The sequence below is a fragment of the Ambystoma mexicanum genome, chromosome 3p (genome assembly GCF_040938575.1).
Source record: "Ambystoma mexicanum isolate Mex_15411 chromosome 3p, UKY_AmexF1_1, whole genome shotgun sequence".
NCBI lineage: Eukaryota > Metazoa > Chordata > Amphibia > Caudata > Ambystomatidae > Ambystoma > Ambystoma mexicanum.
This window is the reverse complement of record NC_090925.1, coordinates 818,692,501-818,719,096: the sequence shown is the minus strand read 5'-3', so window position 1 is coordinate 818,719,096 and position 26,596 is coordinate 818,692,501. Positions and strand designations below refer to the sequence as shown.

General features: G+C 44.3%; 1 protein-coding gene across 1 annotated transcript in view; it reads right to left on the bottom strand.

Annotated features, from left to right (window-relative positions):
- LOC138580939 (NAD(P)(+)--arginine ADP-ribosyltransferase 2-like) overlaps positions 1–26,596 on the bottom strand; it is a 174,304-nt gene that overhangs the window by 131,921 nt on the left and 15,787 nt on the right. The window contains exon 2 of the mRNA XM_069651873.1: positions 14,822–14,925. Coding sequence (XP_069507974.1) covers positions 14,822–14,887 — 66 coding nt within the window. The 5' untranslated portion in view covers positions 14,888–14,925. The remainder of the gene's footprint in view (positions 1–14,821; positions 14,926–26,596) is intronic.

Genomic DNA, 26,596 nt, shown 5'->3' with positions numbered 1-26,596 from the left:
CTTACACAGAGTTACACTCTTTTCACATAATTATTGTATCAGTTAGCCTAGTGGAAGGAGGGATAACTTACAACCTTTTTTATTTAATTAATCTTCCTATAGTACGATTTGGCAGGAAGAGTGGCTTGAAGCCACAGGGTTCGGGACTACAACATACAATTTACATTATAAAAAGAACTTAAAAAACAAAACAATTACAACACTCACCCTTAAATTGTCTCTTATTGGCACACAAGACGCTTGCACATCCCACCCAACCAAAACATTGCTGCATCATCTAACCCATCTCTTCACCGCACCCACCCCAGAGGCCCTTTTGCAATTCTTGTCTATAAGGACACTGCGTGATGGCCGATTCTTTGGGGGTCATTAGGAGTAAGCTGGTCCAGGAAAAATGCTGGTAAAACGGGCGGTACGACGTACTCTGGCATTTTTCCTGGACTGGCATACTTGAGTTTGCCGGTAGGAGCAGTGAACTACTGGCATACCAGATCTGCTGGGAATTCAGGCCCCTACCAGCAGACTAATCACTGAAGCACTGGTACCGTTAACAATGGTGCCAGTGCTTCAGTAGTTCCCATCCCATGGAGTCTTATGGAACTCCACGGGATGAGTACTTACCGCCGTTTCCGACACCCGTAATAGCCTGGTAACACTGGGATTTCGGGCGTGGTAAGGATGAAGCGAGTCTGCTGGTAAAGCGCTGGTAGGTTACCGGTAGACTCGTAATAAGGCCCTACGAGATGTGAGAACACAATGAATTCACAGTGTTCTCTTGCTTCTAGTTTCAGGCGCCCTAGTTTGTATTTGTATGTTCTCTCCCATGAAATGCAAGTTAATAAAGATGTCATTAGGACGAATAGAGATTGTTTTGTTAAATTAGGTGTTGTTGACATTTGCTCTGAAAAGCAATTATTGCATGCTTTTCCTCAAAATTTCAGAAAGTATCACTTACGCACAGTTGTAGCACTTACGTGCCTTCTGGACAATGACGATATATTGTGGCAATAAGACCCGAGGCGGCGGGCCAATAAAGAAGGTAAGTGGGGTTGGGAGGGCGGGGTAGGGGATAGTTTGCAGGAGAGGGGGGGAGGGGGAAAAAAAACATACCGGAGCCCCCGGAGGGGGACGAAGCCAGCCTCCAGCCTTGGGGAGGCTCGGAGCGGGGATTGCCCCGTTTCAAGCTTCCTCATTGACTAAGGGGCTGCCACTGTCACATATCGCCCATGGAAGGTATGGAGCAGATGGGCGATATGGAAAAAGTCTTAGACTCAGAGTCATTGCAAGGTGCGGTCTAGTCTTTCTGTTACAGTACCTACAATTACCTGGGAGTGGAGAGCACCGAGCACCAGTGCGTTACAACTTTCTAGCTGCTTACGTGAGTTCCCAACACTCGTTTCTGCTTCCCGTTACTCCCCTGTGTTTCATTTCTTGCCTTCCTTGTTCGTCTGCCCATGTCTTTCTGTTACCGCTGTTCGCGGTTTCCCTTCTCCCGCTCTGTGTGCTATTCCGCCTGTTACAGCCTCCCGCTGTTGTGCAGCACCTCACGCTGCTTTCTTAAATGCGTTCCATCCACAGCGTCTTCCCTGCCATCAGACGCTCTGTGCTGGGTGTGTACTTTGCTTGTGTGCATTGTGGTCATCATTACCGGCTCAGTCTGGTAAGAGTGGAGTACGGAACTGTTTGCTTCATTGTGCGGCTTCGCACTGGATTGTTATTCTTCACGATGCTACGCATACTTACCAGTGCATGCTGGTTATTGTAGTCCGTAACTCTAAGAACCTGAGTACGCCTGAGCTGGACATTGCGGCCCTACTTACCAGTGCATGCTGGGTATTGAAGTCCATATACCAGGGCATGCTTACTACCAACAGCAACTATCACTCTGGATAATACCACTTCCTACTACCTCCTACAGCAACAAGATCTACCAGGGTTTTTCGGCAAAACTTTTCCATGATTTGAGCGGGCTCCCCAGAGTCCCCGCTACCGGGCTAATAGCTTCATAGGCAAAATGGCCACCGGGGGAGCTCGCCCCAATCTCTTCAAACAGAAGAACAAGACCATCAGGACACAGACAAGGACAGCCTGGAGGGAAAAGAAGGTGGAAAGCTAATCCGACGAATCCGTGAAGACACACACAGAATCATCAGGTGAGGAGTGGGCTAATGGTAAGGAAAGTGTGAGTGTTAAACCTGCTGAATCTGAGAGATTGCAACGCCTAGAAAGAATGGCTAGTCTCGAGCAATACCAGGAGATGGTTAACGCCATACAAGCCCTTAGAGTTGAAGTACAAAACTTAAGACAGGTAATACCGCATTGAGACAACAAGTGCAACAGAGAGAAGATTCCAGAGGAGAACTGCCTCCTATATCCCTACCTTGTGGTAAATTTGATGGAAACCCCAGGAAAGTAAAAGAGTTTCTGGATGCCTGCACGATACACTATACTTTCCGCCCCAAGACATATGAGTTGCATCGAACAAAGGTGGGCTTTCTAATCTCCAACTTAGCCGGTAACGACCTGGCGTGGGCAACCCCTTGTAACCATCTCAGACCTGACTCTGAATGACTATGGTGCTTTTGTAGCACGTTTCAAAGAGAGATTCGAGAGACCAGAAGTCTTCTACTCCACCTTTGAGAACCTACTAGACATACATCAAGGAAACTCTGACATACAAACATATGTTACCTGATTTCAGAAGGTAGCAACTGAAGCAGGTTGGCCTGAGACGGCACAGCAGGCTATTTTCCATCGGTGTCTGCATGAAGACATAAAGGATGAACTGGCCAGGGTAGCCACACCTGCTTCTTTTCAGGAGCTTGTGTCTTTGGTATTACAGATAGAATTCCGTATGTCGGAGAGGAAAGCTGAGAAGAAGAAGCCTCGGTCCTTCGTACCTCTCACTAGCCTACCCTCAATCACTGAAAAGGTTCAACACAAAGAACCAATGCAGATAGGAACTGCTAGAGGACCACTTACAGCCAACGAACGGAAGAAACGCAAGGATCTTGGACTTTGCATGTATTGTGGGTCCAACACACATTTGTTGTGCAACTGTCCAGAAGTCACTCCCAGGAGACAGGGAAACGAAAGACCCCGACATTGAACAGGGAAAAGGAAGGGGAGACATCTATGCATCCCTGTGCTAATGCTCAACCAGCTCTGATCAGCAATAACACTCTGATGGTGGTTAAGATTACGTTAGACTGGAACACTACCGAATCCATTGAATGCCTGGCTATGTTGGACTGTGGGGCAGCTGGCAACTTTGTTGATGATAGATAGGCCGAAGAACATCACCTACCCTGATGCCCCAAGATCAGACTGATTCCTGTAGAATGCGTCAATGGCACACCTTTGACATCCGGTCCCATCTGTCAGGAAACCCAGGAACTAGGGGTCATAGTGTCAAATCATTCTGAGTACTTATCCTTTGATCTCATTCGGGCTGCTCATTTTCCGGTCATATTGGGCATACCATGGCTCAGAAAACATAACCCGGCAATCGACTGGCAACTTAACACAGTCGATTTCAAATCCACATATTGCTCTCAACATTGTTTGGCAACCGAACCCGCCTTATCTTGTGTCCTTCCAACAATACAAAATACAGTCCTCAGTGTCAATACAATTCCTATCCAGTACCAGGACTATGTGGACATATTCCTAGACACCCAACCAAGGGATCTCCCGCCTCATTGGAAGGAAGACTGCAGAATCAAACTGATTCCTAATGCCGAAGTACCCTTTAGAAGGATGTTCCCTTTATCAGTACCCGAAAAGGAGGCACTAAGGGAATACTTGTCAACTAACTTACAAAATGGTCTCATACGGGAATCCTCATCATCAGCAGGGGCACCTCTTTTCTTTATCTTCAAGAAAGGGACAACTGAACTAAGACCATGCATAGATTACAGAGGTCTTAACAGTTTGACAATACAAGACAGGTACCATATGCCCTTAATGAAGGACATTATTATAGCATTTCTATGCTGGCTGCAATGAAGCATAAAAACTCAGCTCAAATTTGGCAGATGCTCAATAATCATAATACCAATTTACAGGGTGACGCTCAAATCAACGGCGTTTCCAAAAAAGATTGGTTTACGCACTCTTCAAAATTATATGACGATCCAACTTTCGTTAACCATGAATATACATCGGCTACAGAAGCTCCGTGGCAGCTTCAATTGTCTGAAGGGCTAATCCTGTCAATTATAACTCAAATTAGCTCATCTAGAGCACAAGGCCCAGACGGGTTATCGAATACTATGTTCAAGACCCATCCAAAACAATGGGCACATATTTTACATCTTATTTTCAAAAATATTCTCCGTAACCATAAAATACCCTCCTCTTGGAAAACTTCTATTATTATTCCAATTTTCAAGAAGGGTGACCGTTGTTTACCGGCCAATTACCGGCCGATCGCCCTTCTTGACGCGCCTGGGAAGGTATTTGCAAAAAATATCCTCTCTGAATTCAATGCCTGGACACTTCATGCAAATTTACGCGACCCTCATCAAACAGGATTCGTGGCAGGCATGGGGACATCAGTAAATCTTTTTTCTCTAAACGCAATCAAAATGCAGTGTCTCCAAGATAAACAGTCTGTTTTTTTTGCATTCATTGATCTCCATGCAGCTTTTGATTCTGTCAGCCGTGTGCTCTTATTGGCAAAGCTACAGAGAGATCAATGTCCTGCAATGCTTGTGGATATAACATATGGCCTTCATTCTGATACGTCGATTAAGGTGCGATTAACCCTAGACGGCCTGTTATCACAACTAATACCAACTTCGAGAGGACTTAAACAGGGTTGTCTATTAGCATCTGCCATTTTCAACTATTTTATTCAAGACGCAAGACATGATCTATCGAAAGTCGTCTCAGATTCACCAAAACTGAATGGCTATTCTAATCAAACCCTCTTTTACGCAGATGATCTAGTTCTAATTTCTAGAACACAAGTGGGTTTACAGCGACTATTAAATGCCTTTTCGACATATGCTGTTAGTTACCAACAAATTAAAAGTGAATCTCGTCAAAACACAAATTGTGGTATTTTGTCCCAAAAGACGAGGCACTTCTTATGTTTGGTCGATGAACAATCTACTGATCACCAGAGTCCCACACTATGACTACTTGGGCATTATGTTTGAAACTGCTAAACACCCAATAGGTCATCTCTTGCATCTAGAAACAAGATTGACATCATTTACATCACAGGCCAGCATCTTAATGCATAAATATGGCAAATTTTCGGTACTACCGGCTTGGCACTTCTGGACAGCAAAAATAGTTCCTGCAATACTATATGGGCTTGAAACCTTCCAAGACATACCATCTCACTCGCTTACACAATGGGAGGGGCGTTATTGGCGTCGTATATTGCATCTGCCAAACTGCATACCAGCTGTATGGCTGAGGTATGAGCTTGGTCTGATTTCATTACAGGCCATTCTCAACTGGCGCAAATGCGCCTTTTTTAGGAAGTGCTTACTGTCTACTACATCTCAAGCTTTCCTAAAATGTATTTCATCATACTTATTTTCAAGTAAGCACCTGCTCATTAAATCATGGTTAACGTCCATCTATCGTGTGCTAATTGTAGCAGAGGTTTCATTAAACCTTCTGCTTCATAATCCAGATAAAGCAAAATTGAAAATACATAATGCAGATTGGATTGCCACTCGACAGGGATGTCTTGCATATTTTGATGCTGATGCAAAGCGATTTCCTCACAAAAAAATGCGCACACTGCCTGCATACTTAATACGTTGCCCCTCTGTTGTGCGTTGAGAGTCGTGAAGATATAGGAGACCTCCGTCCCCAAGTGCCGCACAGGGAGAATCCCTTATCACTCCCTGTGCAACCCTTGAGGCCACAGGTGGAGAAGATCCGAAGCCGGAACTGAAGTACCAGGACCCCCCAGGTAGCTGTAAGGGAAGGCAATGGTTACAATCCAAGCAAGCAGGGCACAACGAGTAATCAAACAGAGAACAATCAGGGTCTTACCGGGGGCTTGATAGGAAGGACGTTGAACCTGAAGGGGAGGATGGTTCCAGGACTCACTCAGGCAAGGGACCGGATAGGACCAGATGTAATTCGTCAGTCTCCACCTGAAGACTTTTGTACCGGAATAAAGGGTCCCAACAGTCTGATTACAACCACCACTTGGGAGGCGTGACCCACCGTGCAGCGAGGGGATCTGGGAGATCCAAGAGAAGTCCGTTGAGCAGAAAAGATGGGTCTGAAGCCAGGAAGAGCCGTCCGTGGAATAACCAAGAGCAAGATCCAGAGGGAGTCCGTGATTCAGTCCGAGGTCAAGAGCCGTGCTGAACACAGAAGCCGGTGTCGCCGTAGCCAAACGTGATCCGCAGGAAGTCCAAATAACAAGAGCAAGGTTTCAGGAAGCCGGGTAAGTAAATACGAGTAAGTTCGCCGCCAGTCAGGGTCTCCAAGGAAATCAGCTGTGAAGCGTGGAGTACAGGTACTGCCCGGTTTAAATACGTTCACTTCCTGGTCACGTGACGATGATTGGAGTCACGTGACCGTGAACCCGGGGCACATGACCGTATGGACGAGTCACGTGACCGGGCCAACACGGTACGAGGGCTCGAGCGGCTGCCTAATCTCCATGGCAACTGCCAATGGAAAAACGGCCGAAGGCGCGACTGAATAGCGTGCGGCGATTGTTTCGCCAGCGCGCGAGCCACACCGGGTTGCCTGTTTGAGCCCTGGGGGACAGGTGGAGGAGAGTGAGCGCTGGATGACGGGACATGGCCGGAGGTACGTACCGAAGACATGACACCCTCGCCTAAGTACCGGCATTCCATCTTGAAACTGCGCTTTAACCTGTGGGGTACCAAAGATTTGTTGGCAAAAAGAAAACTGTTAAACTAGGCAGAAAACTTTTGCCGTTTTTGTTTATCGAAGGACATAAGTGAGACCATGAGGCACCTCATTACTGAATGCACTGTCCTTCGTCCATTGCGCGAAATTCACTTTGCACGACATTGCAATTATTTACAGCTTGCATCACAAGATCTGTCCTGGTCCCTAATTTTGGGCTCTGGTTATCTACCTTTACAGATTGCAACAGTACATTTTCTTGTAAGTTTAAATCTTGTTTCGAAGTGATTTGTTTTGTGACACATTCATTTAGCTTTTGGAACTCATTGATTAATACCTAAATGTTGATCTTTATGAATTTTTGTAATATTTTGACTTTGTAATTGTAAATGATAATGATTTAAATGTTCAAATGTGTATGTATTTATTTTTAAATTTGAAAGGTTGATTAATTTCAACTATAACAAATAAATAAAAATAAAAAAGAAGGACATTATTAAGGCAGTCCAAGGAGCGCATCTCTTTACCAAACTAGACCTTAGAGGGGCCTACCACTTGCTGCGAATTTGTGAAGGGGACGAGTGGAAGACGGCTTTCAGGACCCTGCTGGGACACTACGAATACAGAGTTATGCCCTTTGGTTTGGTAAATGCACCATCACAATTTCAATGATTAATGGACAAGATATTCGCAGATATGTTGTATTCCTCAGTGGTAGTTTATTTGGACGACATTCTCATATTCTCAACCACCATGACTGAACACCGTCAACACGTCAAAGAAGTCCTCCACAGGTTAAAACTCAATAGTCTGTTGGCCAAACCTGAAAAGTGTGTTTTTGAGGCTATTACGGTGCCCTACTTAGGATTTATCCTCTCTGCAGACCGGGTACAAATGGATTCACCCAAGACACAGGCTATAACTCAGTGGTCTGTACCCAATTCAGTAAAGGACATAAAAAGGTTCTTGGGACTTGCACACTTTTACCGTAAGTTTATACCAAACTTTTTGGACATCATTTTACCAATTACAAACCTCCTTACAAAAGGAGTCAAGTTTATCTAGGACCAGAAGATGGATCAAGCCTTCCAAAGGCTTAAGCAAGCATTTGTGGCAGCTCCCATCCTGAGACAACAAGATCAATCCTTACCATTTATCATGGAGACCGATACCTCAGGAGGTGCGATCGGAGCAGCTTTGTTGCAAAAAAAAGAGGACGGATTGGAACACCCTATAGCCTACTATTCCAGAACACTTAGTCCAAGCGAACAAAATTACTCAGTGTTGGAAAGAGAACTCCTGGCCATAAGACAGGCTTGTGAGGAGTGGAGACATTTATTACAAGGTGTGGTTTGTCCTTTCCAGGTCCGTACAAATCACCAAAATTTAAAGGTGCTACAGAAATGGAGTGCCGAAATTCCAGGCACGGCAGATGGGCCTATTTTTTTTCTCAATTTGATTTGGTAATCACCTACTTACTGGGAAAGGATAACCCACTAGCAGATGCTCTTTCCCGCAGTCAAGGCGGCGATGGTGGACGATATCAAGGCCAAGAAACTCTTCTAGCAGGGAAGAAGTTCATCAATATGGTTACTTCATTTCTTCAACAAGTACAAGATGCCCACAAGAATAACAAAAAGACAGTCGACAATGGTATGACCCAATGAGGAGACCTGATGTTTATGAAAGAGGCTTTGTTCCTACCCACTCAAGAACTATAAGAACAGGCCAGGGCCTGGTGCCATGATGTACCTTCAGCTGGACACAAGGGTCAACTTGCCTCCATGGAACTGGTGTCTAGACAGTTTTGGTGGCCTACAATGAAAAAAGATGTCAAAGAATATGTGGCTTCATATCCCATATGTGCTCAGAAAAAATATGCTTATTGCAAACCATTAGGCTTACTACAACAAGACACTCTACCAAATGGGCCGTGGCAACACATTTCCACTGATTTTATTGTGGGCTTACCTATTTTCAATGGACATACGGCCATAATGGTCACTGTTTACTCATTCAGTAAATTCTAGCATTTCTCACCATTGTGGGATGTTTCAACCCACTAGTCCAGGCCCTGCAACATTACTGTGCATTGCTTGCATCAGGAACATCAGAAAGGCCGCCAGAAAGCATGCTGCTCGCTAAATATCACCCAGAAGTGTGCAGTAAAAATCTGAAAAAATAGGCCGCCATTCACTTTTGCCTATGTCAGTGGTAACGCAGGAGACCACTGCCAAAACCCATCACTTGGCTGTCCACAAAGCAAGGCTGATTGCAAAAGAAACACAGAGCTGTGTGAAAATCCGTTTTTCTTGGTTATCAAATTTGCAAAAATCATGGCTCACAAACCACCCAAAAGACCCAACCTCCTTGTTGGGTGTTCAACATCATACTACTTCAAGAATCCACATAAATACAACGTCCACAGAAGTACATTTATCAGAAGAAAATCCATATTGAAGATTGCTTGCTTGGAAAATTATGTTGAAAATGGGTGCAATACCGTTACTCGCCTCTGTCAGAGGCTGGTGATCTCTAAATCTGACAGTTGAAACTTGTGTCTCAAAAGCTAAATATGCCAAAGAAAGACTTGCTACAAGAAGCCTTAGAGGTGGATACAATTCAAAACTATATTTTAAAAGGGCTTGAATTGCGAAATTGGTTGATGTATTTGTTAAAAATGTAATTTATATTTTAGGACAAGACAATTTCAGACATTGTGTTTAATAGTTAAAGTTAGCCACACTGGGCTTCAAAGACATTCCACACCCTTTTACCCAACAAAGGAATCTTTCCCCTGCTCTCTGCTAAGAAACTGGCAGGCTGGTGTGAAAGGAACTAGGAGGGGCACTCTGGCATGTTGCTCTGAGTGTAGACAAGGGACTCCCTTGAGCTGAATGAAAATGCTAATTCGGGTGTGACTGACACCAGCTGCCCTGGCAGGAAGAAGACCATGTGACTCTCTGACTCAGCTGAACCTTGGAGGCGGGCCAAACTGAAAATGTGGATTTGAAACTAAAGTAACTGTATGTTTTCGAAAAAAAAGACTTATAGCAAATTGTATGGAACTGATAAAAATATGGGATTTATAGGGTATTAAAATGAAAAATTTGATCACAATTTAAAACTAATCTGGAATCTGTGCGATGTTCTGAGACTGAGCCACGAAATTTGTAATATTGTAGCTATTGTGATTATGCTATGAAGATGAACATTTACAGAAGTATGCCCAGAGGGTATGTGCATGTATGTGCCAAAAATTGTACAGATCTGAAAATGTCTAACCAACCGAAAGTGCGAAAAACTGTAATTTATGAACCAAAACTCGTAGGAAGATAAGATTTGGACAGAAAGGCAATCTGTGATGTGTATATGTATTATCAACAAGTTTGTGATATTGGAAATATTTTTTTTTATGAAAAATAAGATATACTGTACAGAGACAAAGGGGAGGTTTTCTCCCCAAGCCATAAACATGACACATCATGACACATTGTTTCTTTCTCAAATCAGGAGAGGGGGAATTCTTTGACCTATCAGATCCTTAGAGGGTGGGGCATAGACAATCAGCCTCCCCACCCACTTTGGAAAATGGATAAATAAGGACTGCTGAGGAGAGGCAAGACACACATTCACTCATCAACTGATCCACTGGCGAAGAACCCTGCAGGAAGAGCCAGACTCCAGAACCAGAGTCCAGAACCAGACTCCAGAACCCTGAAGCAGAGGCCCAACCCAAAAAACTGAACCCTTCTCAGTGGGCTCTTTAAAAAAATCTTGCAACCTGATTTAACCCCTAAACTTCCATGGCGCCTAAACCATTCAACAGCCTGGCTGTGCTGGGTTGGCTACTTCTGGCCAAGAACCTGTGCTAGAACCAGAGATCCAAACCAGTAGAGCAGTGCTGTAACCCAGCACCCATCACATCCAGTCCAAGAGGCCGTGCAGACCAGAGTGCCTTGCTGAGAGCAGAACCAAGCTCCTGAGACCTGTCCGGTGGTGAGCGAATCCCAGCCAAACCCTTGACCAGATTTCTGACGGGCCCATTCCATTCCAAAGCCATGGTAGTGAGTATTTAGTATAGAACTGTCCATAGTCATCTCTTAGTTTAAAGTAATCCTATTCAAGCCATTTCAACCTATCCAGAACTGCATTATAGAATCTTGTGTCCATCCTGAATCCTTCTCATTAGTCTGTGATAATTGTAGTGATAATCATCTGTGCGCTGATATTTTTCTGAAGAAAGTCAAGTGTCCTGGAGGACAAAAGTCAGAGCGAAAGGCGCCCTGTTCTGGTGGTTGTCCCATTGGGTATCTTGCATTTTCATAGCCCCTTAGTATAAGTCCATCTTGGTTCCTAATCTTTAAAGCACATCTTTCATTTCAATACTAAAACCTCTGTAACTTGTGAACCGTACATCCTAGAAATGAAAGTTAAATGTAATTTTGAGGCTAACATCCTCAGCTTTCAAACGAACCCAACACGATATATTTATGATTTTTCGGTAATTGCATTTCTCGCGTGCTGAAAAGTTGCCGCGAATTTGCATTTGGCTCAATTTCACTCCATATAAAATAGCTATTTCTTGATTTCAACTTCTGAATTTCGTTTGCCATCTGCTAATCATTCTACTATCATTGCTAATGTTGACCTTAACCAATCCAAAGCCACTCTCACTAGTTCTGAATTCAATTTAGCGAATTAAAATCATTTTTAGCATTTTTCCCATCACTACATATTACATTGAAAAGCAATTGACCTGTTTTAAAATCATACCTGTTCTCTCTAAGCTTGCTGGGGAAATTGGGATTGAAACTGCAATTGTTGATTGTTATTCCTGATACCTGTTTGCCCTCATTCCATATCTTCATATTGCATATTGGGGGAGTGAGTAGTAACAGAGGGAAAGACTAATCCCATTGTCTTCGATTGAGTTCATATCAAGTTTTATTTCTATGTTGCATTCTTTCCTATCATTGCATTTCTTGAACCCATCAAAGTTATTCTCTGCTACATTATTCTTCCTATTCCTACTCCTAATTGATTAAAGAGATAGTTGATTATTGTAATACTACCCATTGCTGATCATTGTTCATATTCATAAGTGTGATATTCAGATATTATTCATATTCACAAAAGTGTAATCTATATATTGTTCAATTCTTCAAATACATCTTTTAACTTTGCAAAACAAGCTTCTTGGTTCAGTGAGACCGGGGGGATTCAAAGAGATGGGCGGTATATAAGGGTACATCATCCAGAATTAAAAGAACTTTTGACATAAAAATATATAAATAAGGGTTTCCATTGGGCATCCCATATTAGGCATTGACTTAGTTGGAGTGCTGGATTGAAATCACTTACACCATTGAAAGGTCTTCTAACAGCAAGTATCACTGCAGAGGTGTTTTTGAAAGATGTGGTACATGGACGTCCGCGAACAATAGTCTCGGACAAGGGCTCACAGTTCACCTCTAAGTTCTGGACGGCTTTGTGCAAGTCTTTGGATATAAAAAGATCACTGTCCTCAGGGTTTCACCCTGAGAGCAATGGGCAAACCGAACGCCTTAATGCAACCTTGGAACAATACGTTAGGTACTTCTGTAACCAGGAGCAAAATGATTGGTAACACCTGCTTCCTATGGCAGAGTTTTCATATAATAATACAAGACATACCTGGACTGGCAAGAGTCCCTTTTCCGGCACCTACGGTTTTCATCCCAGACACATCCCTCTGTTTGGTCCGGTGTCTACTAACATTCCCTCTGTCGACCAACTTTTGGACACCCTTCAAACCCTTCATAAAAGAACAAGAACAAATCTTGAAATCTCCTATCTAGAGAACAAGAGGTGGGCTGATCTCAAGCGAAGACCCAATCTGCAATGGGACATTGGTACCAAGGTATGGTTATCCACCAAGTTCTTGCCCAGATGGATACACCAAGGAAAGTTCTCTCCCTGTTTTAACAGACCTTTCAAGATCACTGCCAAGATCAATCCTGACGCCTTTCGCTTGGCCCTTCCTGCAAGGTTACAAAGGATTCATCCAGTGTTTCACACCTCCTTGCTAAAAGAATATGTGGAAGATACACGCAACAGAAGGAATAGAGGAACCGGTAACCACCCCATTGGAACATCAGAGGAATACTAAGTATCCAGATTACTAGAATCAAGGTATAAGAGAGGTACCTTGCATTATCTTGTGTTATGGAACGGATACCCAATGTCTGAAAGCTCATGGTAACCAGTCAGTCACATCTCTGCTACCCAATTCATCCGGAGGTTTCATCGCCTACACCCGGGTAAGCCGGGAGGAGGACCGCTGAGAAGGGGTCATACTGTCACATAGCGCCCATGGAAGGTATGGAGCAGATGGGCGATATGGAAAAAGGACTAGAGTCAGAGTCATTGCAAGGTGCAGTCTAGTCTTTCTGCTGCAGTACCTACAATTACCTGGGAGTCGAGAGCACCTGTGTGTTGCAACTTTCTAGCTGCTTACGTGAGTTCCCAACGCTTGTTTCAGCCTCCCGTTACTCCCCCTGTGTTTCATTTCTTTCCTTCCTTGTTCGTCTGCCCGTGTCTTTCCGTTACCACTGTTTGCGGTTTCCCTTCTCCCGCTCTGTGTGCTTGTACGTGTCCCATCCACGGCGCCTTCCCTGCCATCAGACTCTCTGTGCTGGGCGTGTACTTTGCTTGTGTGCATCGCGGTCATCATTACCAGCTTAGTCTGGTAAGAGTGGTGTACGGAACTGTTTGCATCATTGTGCGGATTCACACTGGATTGTTATTCTTCACTCTGCTACGCATACTTATCAGTGAATGCTGGTTATTGTATTCCGTAACTCCAAGAACCTGAGTACGCCTGATCCGGACATTGCGGCCCTACTTACCAGTGCATGCTGGGTATTGAAGTCCATATACCAGGGCATGCTTACTACCAACAGCAACTACCACTCTGGATAATACCACTCACTATGACCTCCTACAGCAACAAGATCTACCAGGGTTTTTCGGCAAAGCTTTTCCCTGGTTTGGATCGGGCTCCCCTCAGTCCCCGCTGCCGGGCTAATAGCTTTATAGGCAAAGTGGCCTCTGGGGGAGCTCACCCCAATCTCTTCAAACAGAAGAACGAGACCATCAGGACACAGACAAGGGCAGCCTGGAGGGAAAAGAAGGTGGAAAGCTCATCCGACGAATCCGTGGAGACAAAAACAGAATCATCAGGTGAGGAGTGGGCTAGTGGTAAGGAAAGTGTGAGTGATAAACCTGCTGAATCTGAGAGCCACGCCCCCCCCCACTGGAAACAAACGCCGGCACGCTCGTATGTCCACGGGAATACCGTGTGGTATGGCTTGGAAAAGAGCCAATCCACGCATAGTATTTCCCGTAGGCAGAGCGTGCTGGGTACTAATAACCATTATCGAGGTACATGCACATGTATGACAGGCTGATGGGTCAAAACGTTGGCTGCAAATAGGTGTGTTTAATTTGCGGGTCACAAGCTCCAATCCCGGTGACAGAATGGTGGGTATATATACCTGCTGCAGTGATATTTGTGCAACCGGAAGTTCACAGATTGCTATCCGAGTAAAGTAACTGGGTGGGTTAGTGCAGTTGCTGCAGACATCTGGATAAACTTTAGGTGTCAGATTGAACTGCTAGTAATATGATTTAATAGGGTAATGTGCTTGCTGCAGTATTTGTGTGCATTCTGAATTCTCCAGTGGGTTAATCTGCTCACAGCAGAGATGTGCATGCAGCCTGCCGTTCACATGATTCAATCCAAGTGAAGCAGCTCAATGGACTTTTGAGACTACTGCTGAAATCTGTGTGCTACATATGCATTAACAATACACTAGTATATAGCTCTCAGTTCCTCTAGGGTTAATGCGACAGCTGTAGAGATCTGTGAATCAGGTAGGTATTAATAATGCACGATTATTCAGTTGCAGGGACTACTTACCGTTAAGCGCGACTCCATGTGAGTAGCAAGTGTCAGCAGCAGTGTAAGGGTCTGCAGGTGCCACATTGTCAAGATTCTATGTCAATTGGATGCCAACTTCAACCCTACAAAATGACAAGCATAAAGTTAGTGCAGAATCCACGTATTACAAAACACACAGTCTATGCATGTTTCGTTCCACTAGTGCACTTCCTCTGGATTGTTTGGGATACTGGTTTTCTCAGTAAAATGGCTTAGTCTGTGGCTTGGTGCTCAAGAGCTGGCATGATAGATTCTGAAGCACCGCACACATTGGTGTTCAATCATCCATGTGCTGAGAAGGAGATTCTGATGCCAAGCAGGCATTGTTAAAACTCTATGGCGCTGGTTTTCAATGGGGACGTAACGTTAATGGAAGGCATAAAATAACTTGTGTAAGGCTTTTACACCTTCCATTAACATCAACCCCCATTTTCATTTAATTGTATGGCAGAGAAGAGGCACAGAATGTAACTTGAGTTTCAGCTGCCTTTCTTCCACTCCATCATACAAATCCTCCAGCTTTTATGCAAGCATGGATTTTCATGACGGCGCAAATGCTGGAGATTTCTATGCGCTCTGTCTGCTTCATACACCAGCATAAAGCAGGCATACCCCATAAGGATCCATTGTACATGCTGCCTGCCATGTTCCTATGGTCAAATTCATAATTTGGTGGTGGGGAGCTGTTACATGTTGACATACACGTGGGTAGCTCCCCACCACCCAATGTGTGCAAAAAAAGGCATTGTACACATGACTATGCCACCTTTTCTCTCCCTGCACGTTTGCACTCTGCTATGCAGCATACCAGGCAGTGTTTCATTTTAATTGTGAGCGCTGCTTGGCAAGCAGCACTCACAATTACAATTAAACGCTGCCCGACATGCTTGCATGTTGGGCAATGTTTAATTTTCATTGTGAACACAGCTTACAGTGTGTGCTAGTGCATAAAGCAAGCAGACCCAAAGGGGATCTCCAGAATTTGGCCGGCATAAAAATCCATGCCGACATACATGTTGGAGGATTTGTATGGCGAAGAGGAAGGAAGGCAGCCCCTCTGCCATACAAATTAATCAGAATGGTGGGTAATGTTAATGGAAGGCATAAAAGTCTTACGCAAGTATTTTATGCCTTTCATTAACATTGCACACCCATTGAAAATGAGCTCCTATGGTGTGCATGCAATTTCATACCTACCCTACATATGACCCCAGTGGAGAGAGTGTGTACAATCAAGTGGATGTGGACAAACCAACTGTATTGAGCGCAGAAGTCGAATATCTCTCTGGTTATGCTTTTCTTTGCTTAGGTAAATGTTTACCTTCTACCTTCTAAATTAATTGCTTGTGTATGTACTATAAATCATTTTGCTATTTAGTGGTTATTTGGTGTAAGTGGCTTATTGCCCCATCCCCAAAGGTGCATGATTATGTACATAGTAGTACATGCCTGTCACAAACCGCATGCAATGATCCTCACAGGACTTATCCCAACATTAGGACATTAATACCGGGGACCAAACTATGAGCACAAGCATTACAAAAAACACGTGGCACAAGGGTTGTCCACAGATCATACAATGCACAAACTAGTCGCAATATATCTACATGAATCAGAATATATAAGCACAAATCATAAGATGTATGCACAGATCACAAAATGCATAACTGGTTCACAATATTGCCACCAAGTTTGTAACAGGGGTGTAAGTACAAATATGCACACAAACGGGACACAAGAAACAGATCAGAATATGCAGATGTGCATTACAATATGTAAACCTGGGTCACAATGTGCATACTGGGGACCCCAAGATATAGGTATAGATCGCAATATGTAAACACTGATCATATTATACACATATATGGGTAACAATGTGTTGACAGGTATCACGGTATGGACACACACATCACAATATGCACATGATTAATAAGATACAGCTACGGATCACAAAACGATGACAAGTAGAAAAGAATTCAAAAAGATCAGATGATGCACACCGTGGAGGAGTATACACAAGTATCAGATGAGGCACATAGAGGAGGATCTTGAACAAGGATCAGACGATGCACACCATGGAGGATCATGCACAGTGATCAGATGATGCACTCAGTGGAGGAGTATGCACAGGGATCAGATGATGCAAACAGTGGAGGAGTATGCACAGGGATCAGATGATGCACACAGTGGAGGACCTTGAACAAGGATCAGATAGTGCACACAGTGGAGGAGCATGCAAAAGTATCAGGGGAGGTGCACAGTGGAGGAGCATGCACAAGGATCAGATGATGCACACAGTGGAGGAGAATACACAAAAATCAGATGAGGCACACAGTGGAGGAGCGTGCACAAGGATCAGATGATGCACACAGTGGAAGAGCATACACATATATCAGATGAGGCACACAGTGGAGGAGCGTGCACAAGGATCAGATGATGCACACCATGGGGGATCATGCCCAAAATGAGGCAAGTTGGTTAAAAGGTGCTATTCATGATTTAAATAATGAAACACAGGTTAAGAATTTAAATAGTAATCAAAACAAAACCTAAGCTCCACACCTGTGTCAGAGTAAGGTACAGAAGGAAGTGGGTACTGCACAGTGTACCAGGGAGACTGTGGAAGAGACAATATCAAACCTAAATACAAGGCAGGAGGCCCACAGTGGGCCCGGTAAAGCTTCTAATAGGAAGGCAACAGAGCCGGTGGATGAAAGTACAGCATCGCCAACAGACTATGAAATTAAAACGTAAGTTTGCCACCCGCAGCAGCACCGCGTGTTTGGTGTAATAGTGGGGCTAGCACCAAGTGTAAGGATGCATTTGAATACACAGACTCTCTAATTAACAAAGCTGTCCATTGGATAAATACCGGGGTGCATGAGCCAATGATAAAACCCCAGCTCTATCATAATGGCAAGGAGGGCGGATTGGGCGGTTGTCACTAACAAAGCGGGCAAAGGAGATTGCAATGTTCTGCCTTTTGATTCTGGTCATGTTTCAGCATATGTATTGGCCTCAAACTTGAGTCAGCATTCTAAAAGGTCTAGGATGGTATCCCTGCCCTGTGTGTATCCTAATCCTGTGCCCCATGCGAAGGTTTTCCAGGATGGTCTTGGTATGAGGAAAAAGAAGGATTACAGCCAGTACAGGTTATATCAGTGGCAAGTAGATGGAGAAAGTCTTAATGGCAACTAAGAAGATGAATGTGCAAAATGACCTGATCTTGCCAAATAGATTTGACCTGTTGACCTCAGTGGAAGAGATTCACCGATGGAGAACGATGGAGAATTCATCCTCAACTAAAGAAACACGTTCTATCGATTGGAAGTACTCCAATCGATAGAACGTGTTTCTTTAGTTGAGGATGCAGGACAACTTATGGGACTATAACCAAATAACTGCAATATGCAAAGAAATTGTATGAGTGTCTCTAACAATACGAAAAGTATATTGCTAACTTCATGGAATATTGTAGGGGCTAAAGATAAACTAATTGTTCCAAAAGGGAAATTGATATTGCATGAGTCCATGATTCTTTTTTTTGCAAGAGACTTAAGAGAGAGATCACATGATTTTTGATGGTTATAAAGTCTATCATATCAAGGCCAAGAAAGGCAAATGGGGTAGATATGATGGTGGTCTGGCCATTTGGGTGAAGTGCTCACTTAATTGCAAGGCAATTGACTTGGGGGGGACACTTGGATGTGCCAGTCCAAGTGCTTAAGATAAGTGGAAATCCTATATATATTATAAATATATACAACAGTCCCTCTGTAAAGTAATGCATAAACCCCATTTCTGTCTCAAAAATGTGAGATAGAAAAACTCTGGAACCAGCCAACAGAAAAGTATCCAATGATAATCTGTGGCGGGTATCCAAACGTAAAGTTTGGAAATGGCCCAATAGAAGGTCTATTTGATGCAGAGGAAGATATATCATTGAATGTCCCACTACTCCACATGGTGGAGCTGAGAAGGTGTGGAGAAGGGCACAGATTTTGGCACTGGATGACGGAACCAGGTTTGAGAACCATGTACAGCAGATTCTCTGATGCTATCCCAGGTGTGTTAACTTTTAGAAGTACAAGAGGAAGCTCAACTATCGATTATTTCCTCTTAACACTTTCGAGTAAACACCGACCTGTTTAGCTATCATCATGTCTTGAAATTGGTTTTAAAGTGGGATGTGATGGAAGTAAACGGGAATCAATATGCACATCTATTGGAGGTCACCTGTCAGGGAAATTCCACCAAAAGAGTCAGATGGGAGGAGTCGAATAAACAAATCAAAGGTCAAGAGATCATGAGGGAAGGGGAAACAGAAGCGGACCTCAGGAAAATGCTCCACTACATCATTAAGCTATTGGTAGCTGACAACGCAATTGACAAACCCAAAACCGAACGGATCCATAGAGCTGGAGGCCTCCGGGGGCCCAACATCTGTTCTCACCCACTTCCCCCGCTATCAGGACAAGGCAAGAGTACTCGAAAAGGCAAGGAGCGGTGGAGCAATCACCCTTGGAGGTGCACAGATAATGATCTACCAGGACTAGTCCTCCTTGACGTTGTTGCTCAGACGGCTGTGTGGCCCCCTTACGAAATGGTTGAAGGAACAAGACATTCGATACAGGTGGGGCTACTCCTTCTCCCTCTCCTTTGAACATGGAGGAACGAGGATACGACTTAGAACAGAGAAGGAAATTAAAGCATGCACTTCTGAACTGACTGAACCACAAGAAGAGTTAGGAGATCGAAGAGAATCGAGACAAGATGGAAGAGAATGGTTCATCCAGGACCCAAGGAGAAAGAGGGTGAAAGGTTCGAGAAAATATCGGAGAGGCAATGTCTCTCCAGAAGGAGATAATTGAACCCGGTCAAGCTTGGCACAATTATCATCATCTTGCCGCACAAAAGGGGGAACCAACTAACCAGCTAACACAGTGAATTTTGGTTGGCAATGAATAGATGTGTTGGAGGGGGGGGGCGCATTGGGAAATCAATCATAATGGGGATTTAATTAAGATGGGGGCCGTGAATTAACTGTTCCCACTGGTGGTTCGATGCAGGGCCGGTATTTTCAACTGGGCTCGATCGGACGCAGTCAAATGGGGAAGGGCACAGTGGTGGTGTGAGGGAGGTATGGGTGAGGGGTGTACAAGGGGAAAGGGTCTGAGAAACTTTTTTTTAGATTCCAAAAGTGAGATATGGTTTGCTGAAAGTTAAAGAGGCAATATGCCGGTCGCAGTTTGTGGCTATTTTCCCTCCAATCCTACAAAATGACGATAATCTCTGATTTGAAGGGAAGGGACTCCCTTAGGGTGGGAACGCTCAATGCCAAAGGTCTCAACTCACCAACTAAAAGATCTCTGGTAGCCAGAGAATTTCATAGGTCGAAAATGGATGTTCTCTTATTACAGGAGACCAAATATGTTAAGAGGGAAGAACGGCAAATCCTTGGGAAGCGCATGGGAATAGAATTCTGTGGTTACCGACAGCTGAGAAAAGGGGGAGTGGGGATTCCCATGAGGAAAGAAATAGAGTTTACGGTGGCCAAAAGGTGGGCGGATGTGGAAGGTCACAAACAGTGTGGGTGGCGGGGAAAGCAGCTTGAATAGGAGCCCTCATAAGAGAAGGATCCCGTAAAAAAAGGGAAAGGAACCTAATTGAAAACAGACTTAGAAGAGAGATTTGCCAATTAGACAGGGAGGTTTGGAGTGAGGACAAGGTTGATCCCAATAAAATCAATGAAGTGAAACAGAAGAGAGAGGAACTCCGACTCTTAGAACACGATCAAATAGTGTGTAAGCTACGACTCCTGAAGCAGAAATTTTATGAAAAAAGAGACAAGGCAGACACACTATTGGCTGCCAGACTTAGGGAGCAAAAGGCTGAGCCAAAGGTGCTTGAAATAGTTGCGGAGGGGAATGCCCCAGCCACAACTACACCCTCCATCCCGGAGGCTTTCACCACCTTCTACAAGACACTATACACTTCAGAAGTGGACCCAGATTTACCAGACATGGAAACTTACCTGTCCGCTGTTGACATGCCACAAATATCAGGCTTGGACTCTGAGCACTTAGAAGCCCCCATAACTGAATAAGAAATACAAAATGCAATAAAAAGGCTGACCTTATGCAAGTCCCCAGGAGAAGACGACTATACTGCTGGATTCTATAAAACCTTTAGTGTCCATCTCATACCATTCCTGGTAGAACTTTTTAATGAAATCCTAGATCCAAGGAAGGCCCCAGACTCCTTTGTCCAATCTCTCATAACGGTGATTCCCAAGGATGGGAGGGACCCCAAAAAATGTGGATCATACTGTCCCACATCCCTACTTAACATAGATGTGAAAATGAATACCCAGGTCCTAGCTTCCAGATTGGAAACACTAATGCCCCAACTCATTCACTCTGATCAGGTGGGATTTATCATTGGGTGTCATGCACCCGGGTGCATGGACTATATCGCACAGGTGGAAGAAGGGATGACGCCATTAGAGTTCCCCACCACGTTTCCTACGTTCTTCAGCATGCGGTCTAGTTGCTTCGTGTCAGGTATGTATACACTTCCGGATTTGCATCTGATGCGTTGCAACTGCAGTCCTTCCGCTCCTGCTACCACGACGCTAGTGCTCTCTCTGTATCTGCCCTCTCATTCATGGATCTTTTCCCTTTTTTTCCCTTTCCTCACCTTCTCCTGACAGCCGCTTGCCCTCCTTTGGATTTTAGTTTTTTCCTCTCTGCTCCCTTGCAGAGTACTTGCTTCGTTCTTGCTCTCTACTTCCATAATTTTTTTTTCCGTCTTGCTGGATTATTTTTCTTGCCTCACTCTCTGTTGCCCTGCTCTTCTTGATTTTTGGGCTATTCTGCATCCTAATATTGTTGCCTCATTTCTCCCCTTCGCTCTCTCTCACCTTGGTGTATCATTCTCCGAACATCTGGACCCAGTCTGCTGATTGTGCACCGAGGCTCTTGGACATTTACCTGCAGGCGTTTTTTATGCCGGGAGGCTTTTTCCCCTTCTGGCTGTTCCGGAAGGGGGCCACATTACTCTAGTCTGCCTACAGACGGTGACGGTGGCTTCCTCTTGGGATAGGCCATTGGCATTAAAAAATACATACAAGACTTCAGTACTTGGAGGAGAACCCTAAAAGAAACCTACAACTCAGACTCAACGGACACGGGTGAGGAGGAGAAGGTTGGGAGATCAAGGGTAGGGTCATCATCGCATGACATTGGGAGACAAGGTGCTGACACAATGCAGAAGACCCTGCATCTTATCAACGCATCCCAGAGCATGTTCAATGACACTGTTTTGCTCTCAATTGACACGGAGAATGCCTTTGATAGGGTAGAATGGGGTTTTTTGATGGCGGTCCTACAGAAGGTGGGAATAGGCTCAAAGTTTGGAAGGGGCATACAGGCGGTGTAAATGACTCCCAAAGTGTCCATATTTGTGAACAGTGAATATTCCAGGTGGTTTGGATTAGGACGAGGCACTAGACAGGGGTGCCCGCTCTCGGCTATCCTTTTTGCCCTCTTCTTGGAGCCTTTAGCACAAAGGATAGGAGGAGACCCTCTGGTGGAGGGACTCTGGTTGGGGGGGGGTCGAATTCAAAGTGGCGCTGTACGCCGATAACATACTCCTTCATACGGCCAATCCAGCAACATCACTCCCTCAGGAACTTTGCCTTCTTGAAGAATATGGTATATTTTCGAGCTTTCAGGTCCCCCTGCAGGGTTCAGTGGAGACAAATGAAGCTAAATTCTCCACACTGGGTCTCAAGATTGAACACACTAAATTGAAATAGTTAGGCATACAAATCACACGGAAATTAGATAAATTATATGAGGCCAACTTCCCCCCGCTCCTCCAAAGGTTCAACGCAGATCTTATAAAGTGGGACAAACTGACAATATCCTGGTTAGGGAGACTTAACGTGCTCAAAATGGTTTGTTTCCCACAGTTCCTGTATCCCTTCCAAATGCTTCCTATTAAAATCCCAGTGAATTTCTTGCAGTAAAGAAAGCCATTGTAAGATTCCTTTGGCAGGGGAAAAAGGCCAGAATAGCTTATGATACCCTGACATTGCCCAAGGACAAAGGTGGAGTAGGTCTTCCAGATCTTAAGAAATATTATGAAGCGGCCCATCTACAAGTCTTAATTCCCCACCTACACAATCCCAAAGAACCCCAATGGATTGCCGTGGACAATTTTTATTTGTTCCCGGCGACAGTCTCAGAGTGGCTGTGGGCTCCAAGGAGGAAGCTTTTAAATAGACAGAGAAATCATCCGATATTAGGAACCATATGGGAGATTTGGAGAGAGGGCACTGAGAAAGTCACCACATGGCCATCCCCACTGAGCCACCTATGGTCCCCAGGTATTAATGAACACATCCCAAATGTGGAAAGGTTTCAAACATGGTATGAGGCGGGTCTTGAATGGGTGGGCCACCTATGGAAAAAAGATTTGTTTATCACACTCCCGGAGTTGACAGAAGCCCTTAGAATAGGCACATTATCTACCTTTCACTTTCTCGGGATAAAAGGTGTTTTAACAAGAACAGAGTGGAAGGACAAACTGAAGAGAGACATTACTCCCTTTGAGATGTTATTAAACTCTAGAACAGAGATGAAGGGTCTGAAATCCATTATGTACAAAGCATTAGTAGATGCTAGTAAGGGGACCATGGAACCATTGAGGGGTATATGGGAGAAAGATCTTGGAGAACACATTGACCCGGACACGTGGGGGAGAATATGTAGAGCCGCCTCACAAACATCCATATCGAATCACTATAAACTGCATGCCATCAAACTTTTACACCGATGGCAATATGATCCATTCAATCTCTCTAAGATGTTCCAGTCGATTAGTCCACAATGCTGGCGTGAATGTGGCAGAGTTGCCGACTACTGGCATATGTGATGGGGATGCCCCCGGATCAAAGTTTATTGGGATGAGGTCCTGGGGTGGATTAGAGACCTGGATGGTATTCATAGGGTGGCAGATCCCCATCTCATTTTGTTTGGATTTGAGAAATACAAGGATGAATGGAGGAGGATTAAAGGTCTGGCCCCACAGCTATTACTTGCGGCCCGTGCCCTGCTGGTGATGAAGTGGAAATCCACAATGGTTCCGAGTCAGAGTGAATGGGTAAATGTGGCTTCAAACATATGCATCATGGAAAAGATAACATCATCCCTACACGGCAGATCTATGCAGTGTGATGTCCTGTGGATGGATTTCATAGGTAAGTACATGCCGGGAATAATAAATTAATACGTGATATTAATATGTAATATTACTGACAGTAGACACCCCACCTCTCAGGATGGTCAGGATCTATGCTATGTTAAGTTCCAAAACATGAAACCAAAAATGATATGTAAGAATGCACATGAAGCCCCCCTCCGATGGGGGAGTCCCTTGACGTATAAACTGTGACATTTTGAAGATTTACTCATACATGTCTCATATGGTGTTTGCTTGACTCAGGGAGTGTGGGGGAGGGAGCGGGGACTAGTCACCCTTATGATTTACAGTTCAAAATTGTTAGGATGTATGATGTTCGTGATCAGTTATTAATTGGAAAAGTCTCCAATTCTGTGCTGTACTGCTTTGTGTGTACTCCTTTTGTGACTTGCACTTATAAAGACGTAATACAATTGAATTTAAAACAAAAAAGAGATCTTGAGGGAAAATATGGAAAGTTTCATGGTCTTCTTAAATGATAAAGAGAATGCAGTGGTGACTGTACAGACTTATGTGAGTCTTATGTCAAATATCTTTGACACAAACGGTTAGGAAATCGGCAAAAGATGTGAAAAAAGACTGTAAACAGGGTTGGTTGGATAAGAACTGTAGGGTGGCAAAGAAACAGTAGATGTGTTTATTTAAAATTAAAGAGACCTCTAAAAGGGAGTGTTGGGAAAGATTTCCCTTAGGTACAATTTTCCCTACATTTGTGGACCCCTAAACTTTTTGCTTTTGTTTGGCTAACCTAACCTGACTTTTTCCAGTGGAGCACAGCCTTCAGCTGTCATTGAAGACACAGGGCCGATGTTGAAAAATAGTACTGGCACTGACGAGAGGGGTGCCGGCATAAATGGTGAGGCAGAATGTTGGCATTCATGAATTAAGGCATAGGAAAGATTGCAATGCATAGGGTGAGGGTAACCAGTGTATACAGTGGCCTGTTATACAATGGCAGACAAGCATAGGATGAGGGTACAGTGAGAGAGTGAAATGCTCAGATCTGCTGAATGGCTAGAGTACCTCGAGTCCTATAGGTACTCATACCTTTTATAATGTATTGCCAACCTATGGCCAAGTGCTGCCACCACAGACCAGGGATTGCCAACTGTGCAGCCAGACAGTCCGACAATATACCAGCTATTGGCCTACATGATGGCACTGCCTATCATGCGAGGAGAGTATAAATACAATAAATACAAAAATACAAAGGATGGCAATACTTTGAATATGATGTGAGTACCTGCATGATCACTTTGTACAGTAGGCCAACTATATACACACATCCACTAACACAACACCATATGTAAGAATGACACACTCTAACCCCCAACAATGGCACTCAAAAACATCTACCAAGCTACACATTCATCCTCTCGCCATCAATACTTTCTTTTATACGATGCATGACACATTCACTAAAACAGGAAAGACCCATTGGCTTTGCCAATGCTTGCTTAAATTAGGGGCAGGTTGCTCACCTGCTAGTTGCCCACCTAAAGTGGGGATGAGTGCTTTTCGGGCCAAATATTCAAATTTTTAATTAGTATCATCACTATTAGGGGGTACCATTCAGTTTCAGTGAGCTTCACATCATTAGTTCACAACTGCCCATTACGTATCAAGGTCATACCACACATGAGTGCGCGCAGGGGCTGACAGGCGTGCCAGGAAGACGGAATTCACAGGCATGTAAGGTAAGTGTATGTGTGTGCGTGTCTGTCTGTGTAGGGGTTGAGAGGAAATGTATGTGGTGTGGAAGGGAGAAGACAGGGGAGCAAAGGGTAGCAGGTAAGTGTAATTGTGGGTTTGTGTGTGTGTTTCTGGGGGAGTTGAGTCGGACTGTTTCTTGTGGTGACGTGAGGGGGCTGGGTAGGAAAGTGGGTTCTGGAGGGTGAACCCCCCCCCGCCGCTTTTAAACCAATACCCACCAGCGCAGTGGAGGGAGTGGGTTGGGGCAAGCGGGGGATCTTCTGGTTTAGGGACTCGAGGTGGTGGAGGGGAGGGTAATTCACCCCAAAATCATCATAATCCTGCATTTTGTAGGGCGCACAAACTTGTCCCAAAGAAAATCTGTCTTTTTTGTGGGCGGCCTTTAAAATGTGGATTTATCACATGGATCCTAATACAGTGGACCATCGTCACATCCTCTCCTGTAGCATTAACGCGTCCAGGTATTGGGCACAACGCTCCAGCATGGAGCGAGATTAGATAGTCCAGAACCCTAGATTAGTTAAAACACCTTTAAATATATTGTGTGGGGACCCTCAGGGGTCAGTATTGCTCCCACTAATGTTTTTCATTATAGTCCTGTACATTTAATTATTCATGGTGGTCAGTCAACCACCAACATGTGACATTTTGGCCACTTCAGAGCACTTTGAGAACATGGTAGAAGATGGCAAAGATCAGCGAATGGGAACCTAAGATTGTTGGCCAACGCAGAAGAAGACAGAATAGCGGGGCATTGTGGGGTTAAAATCCTAC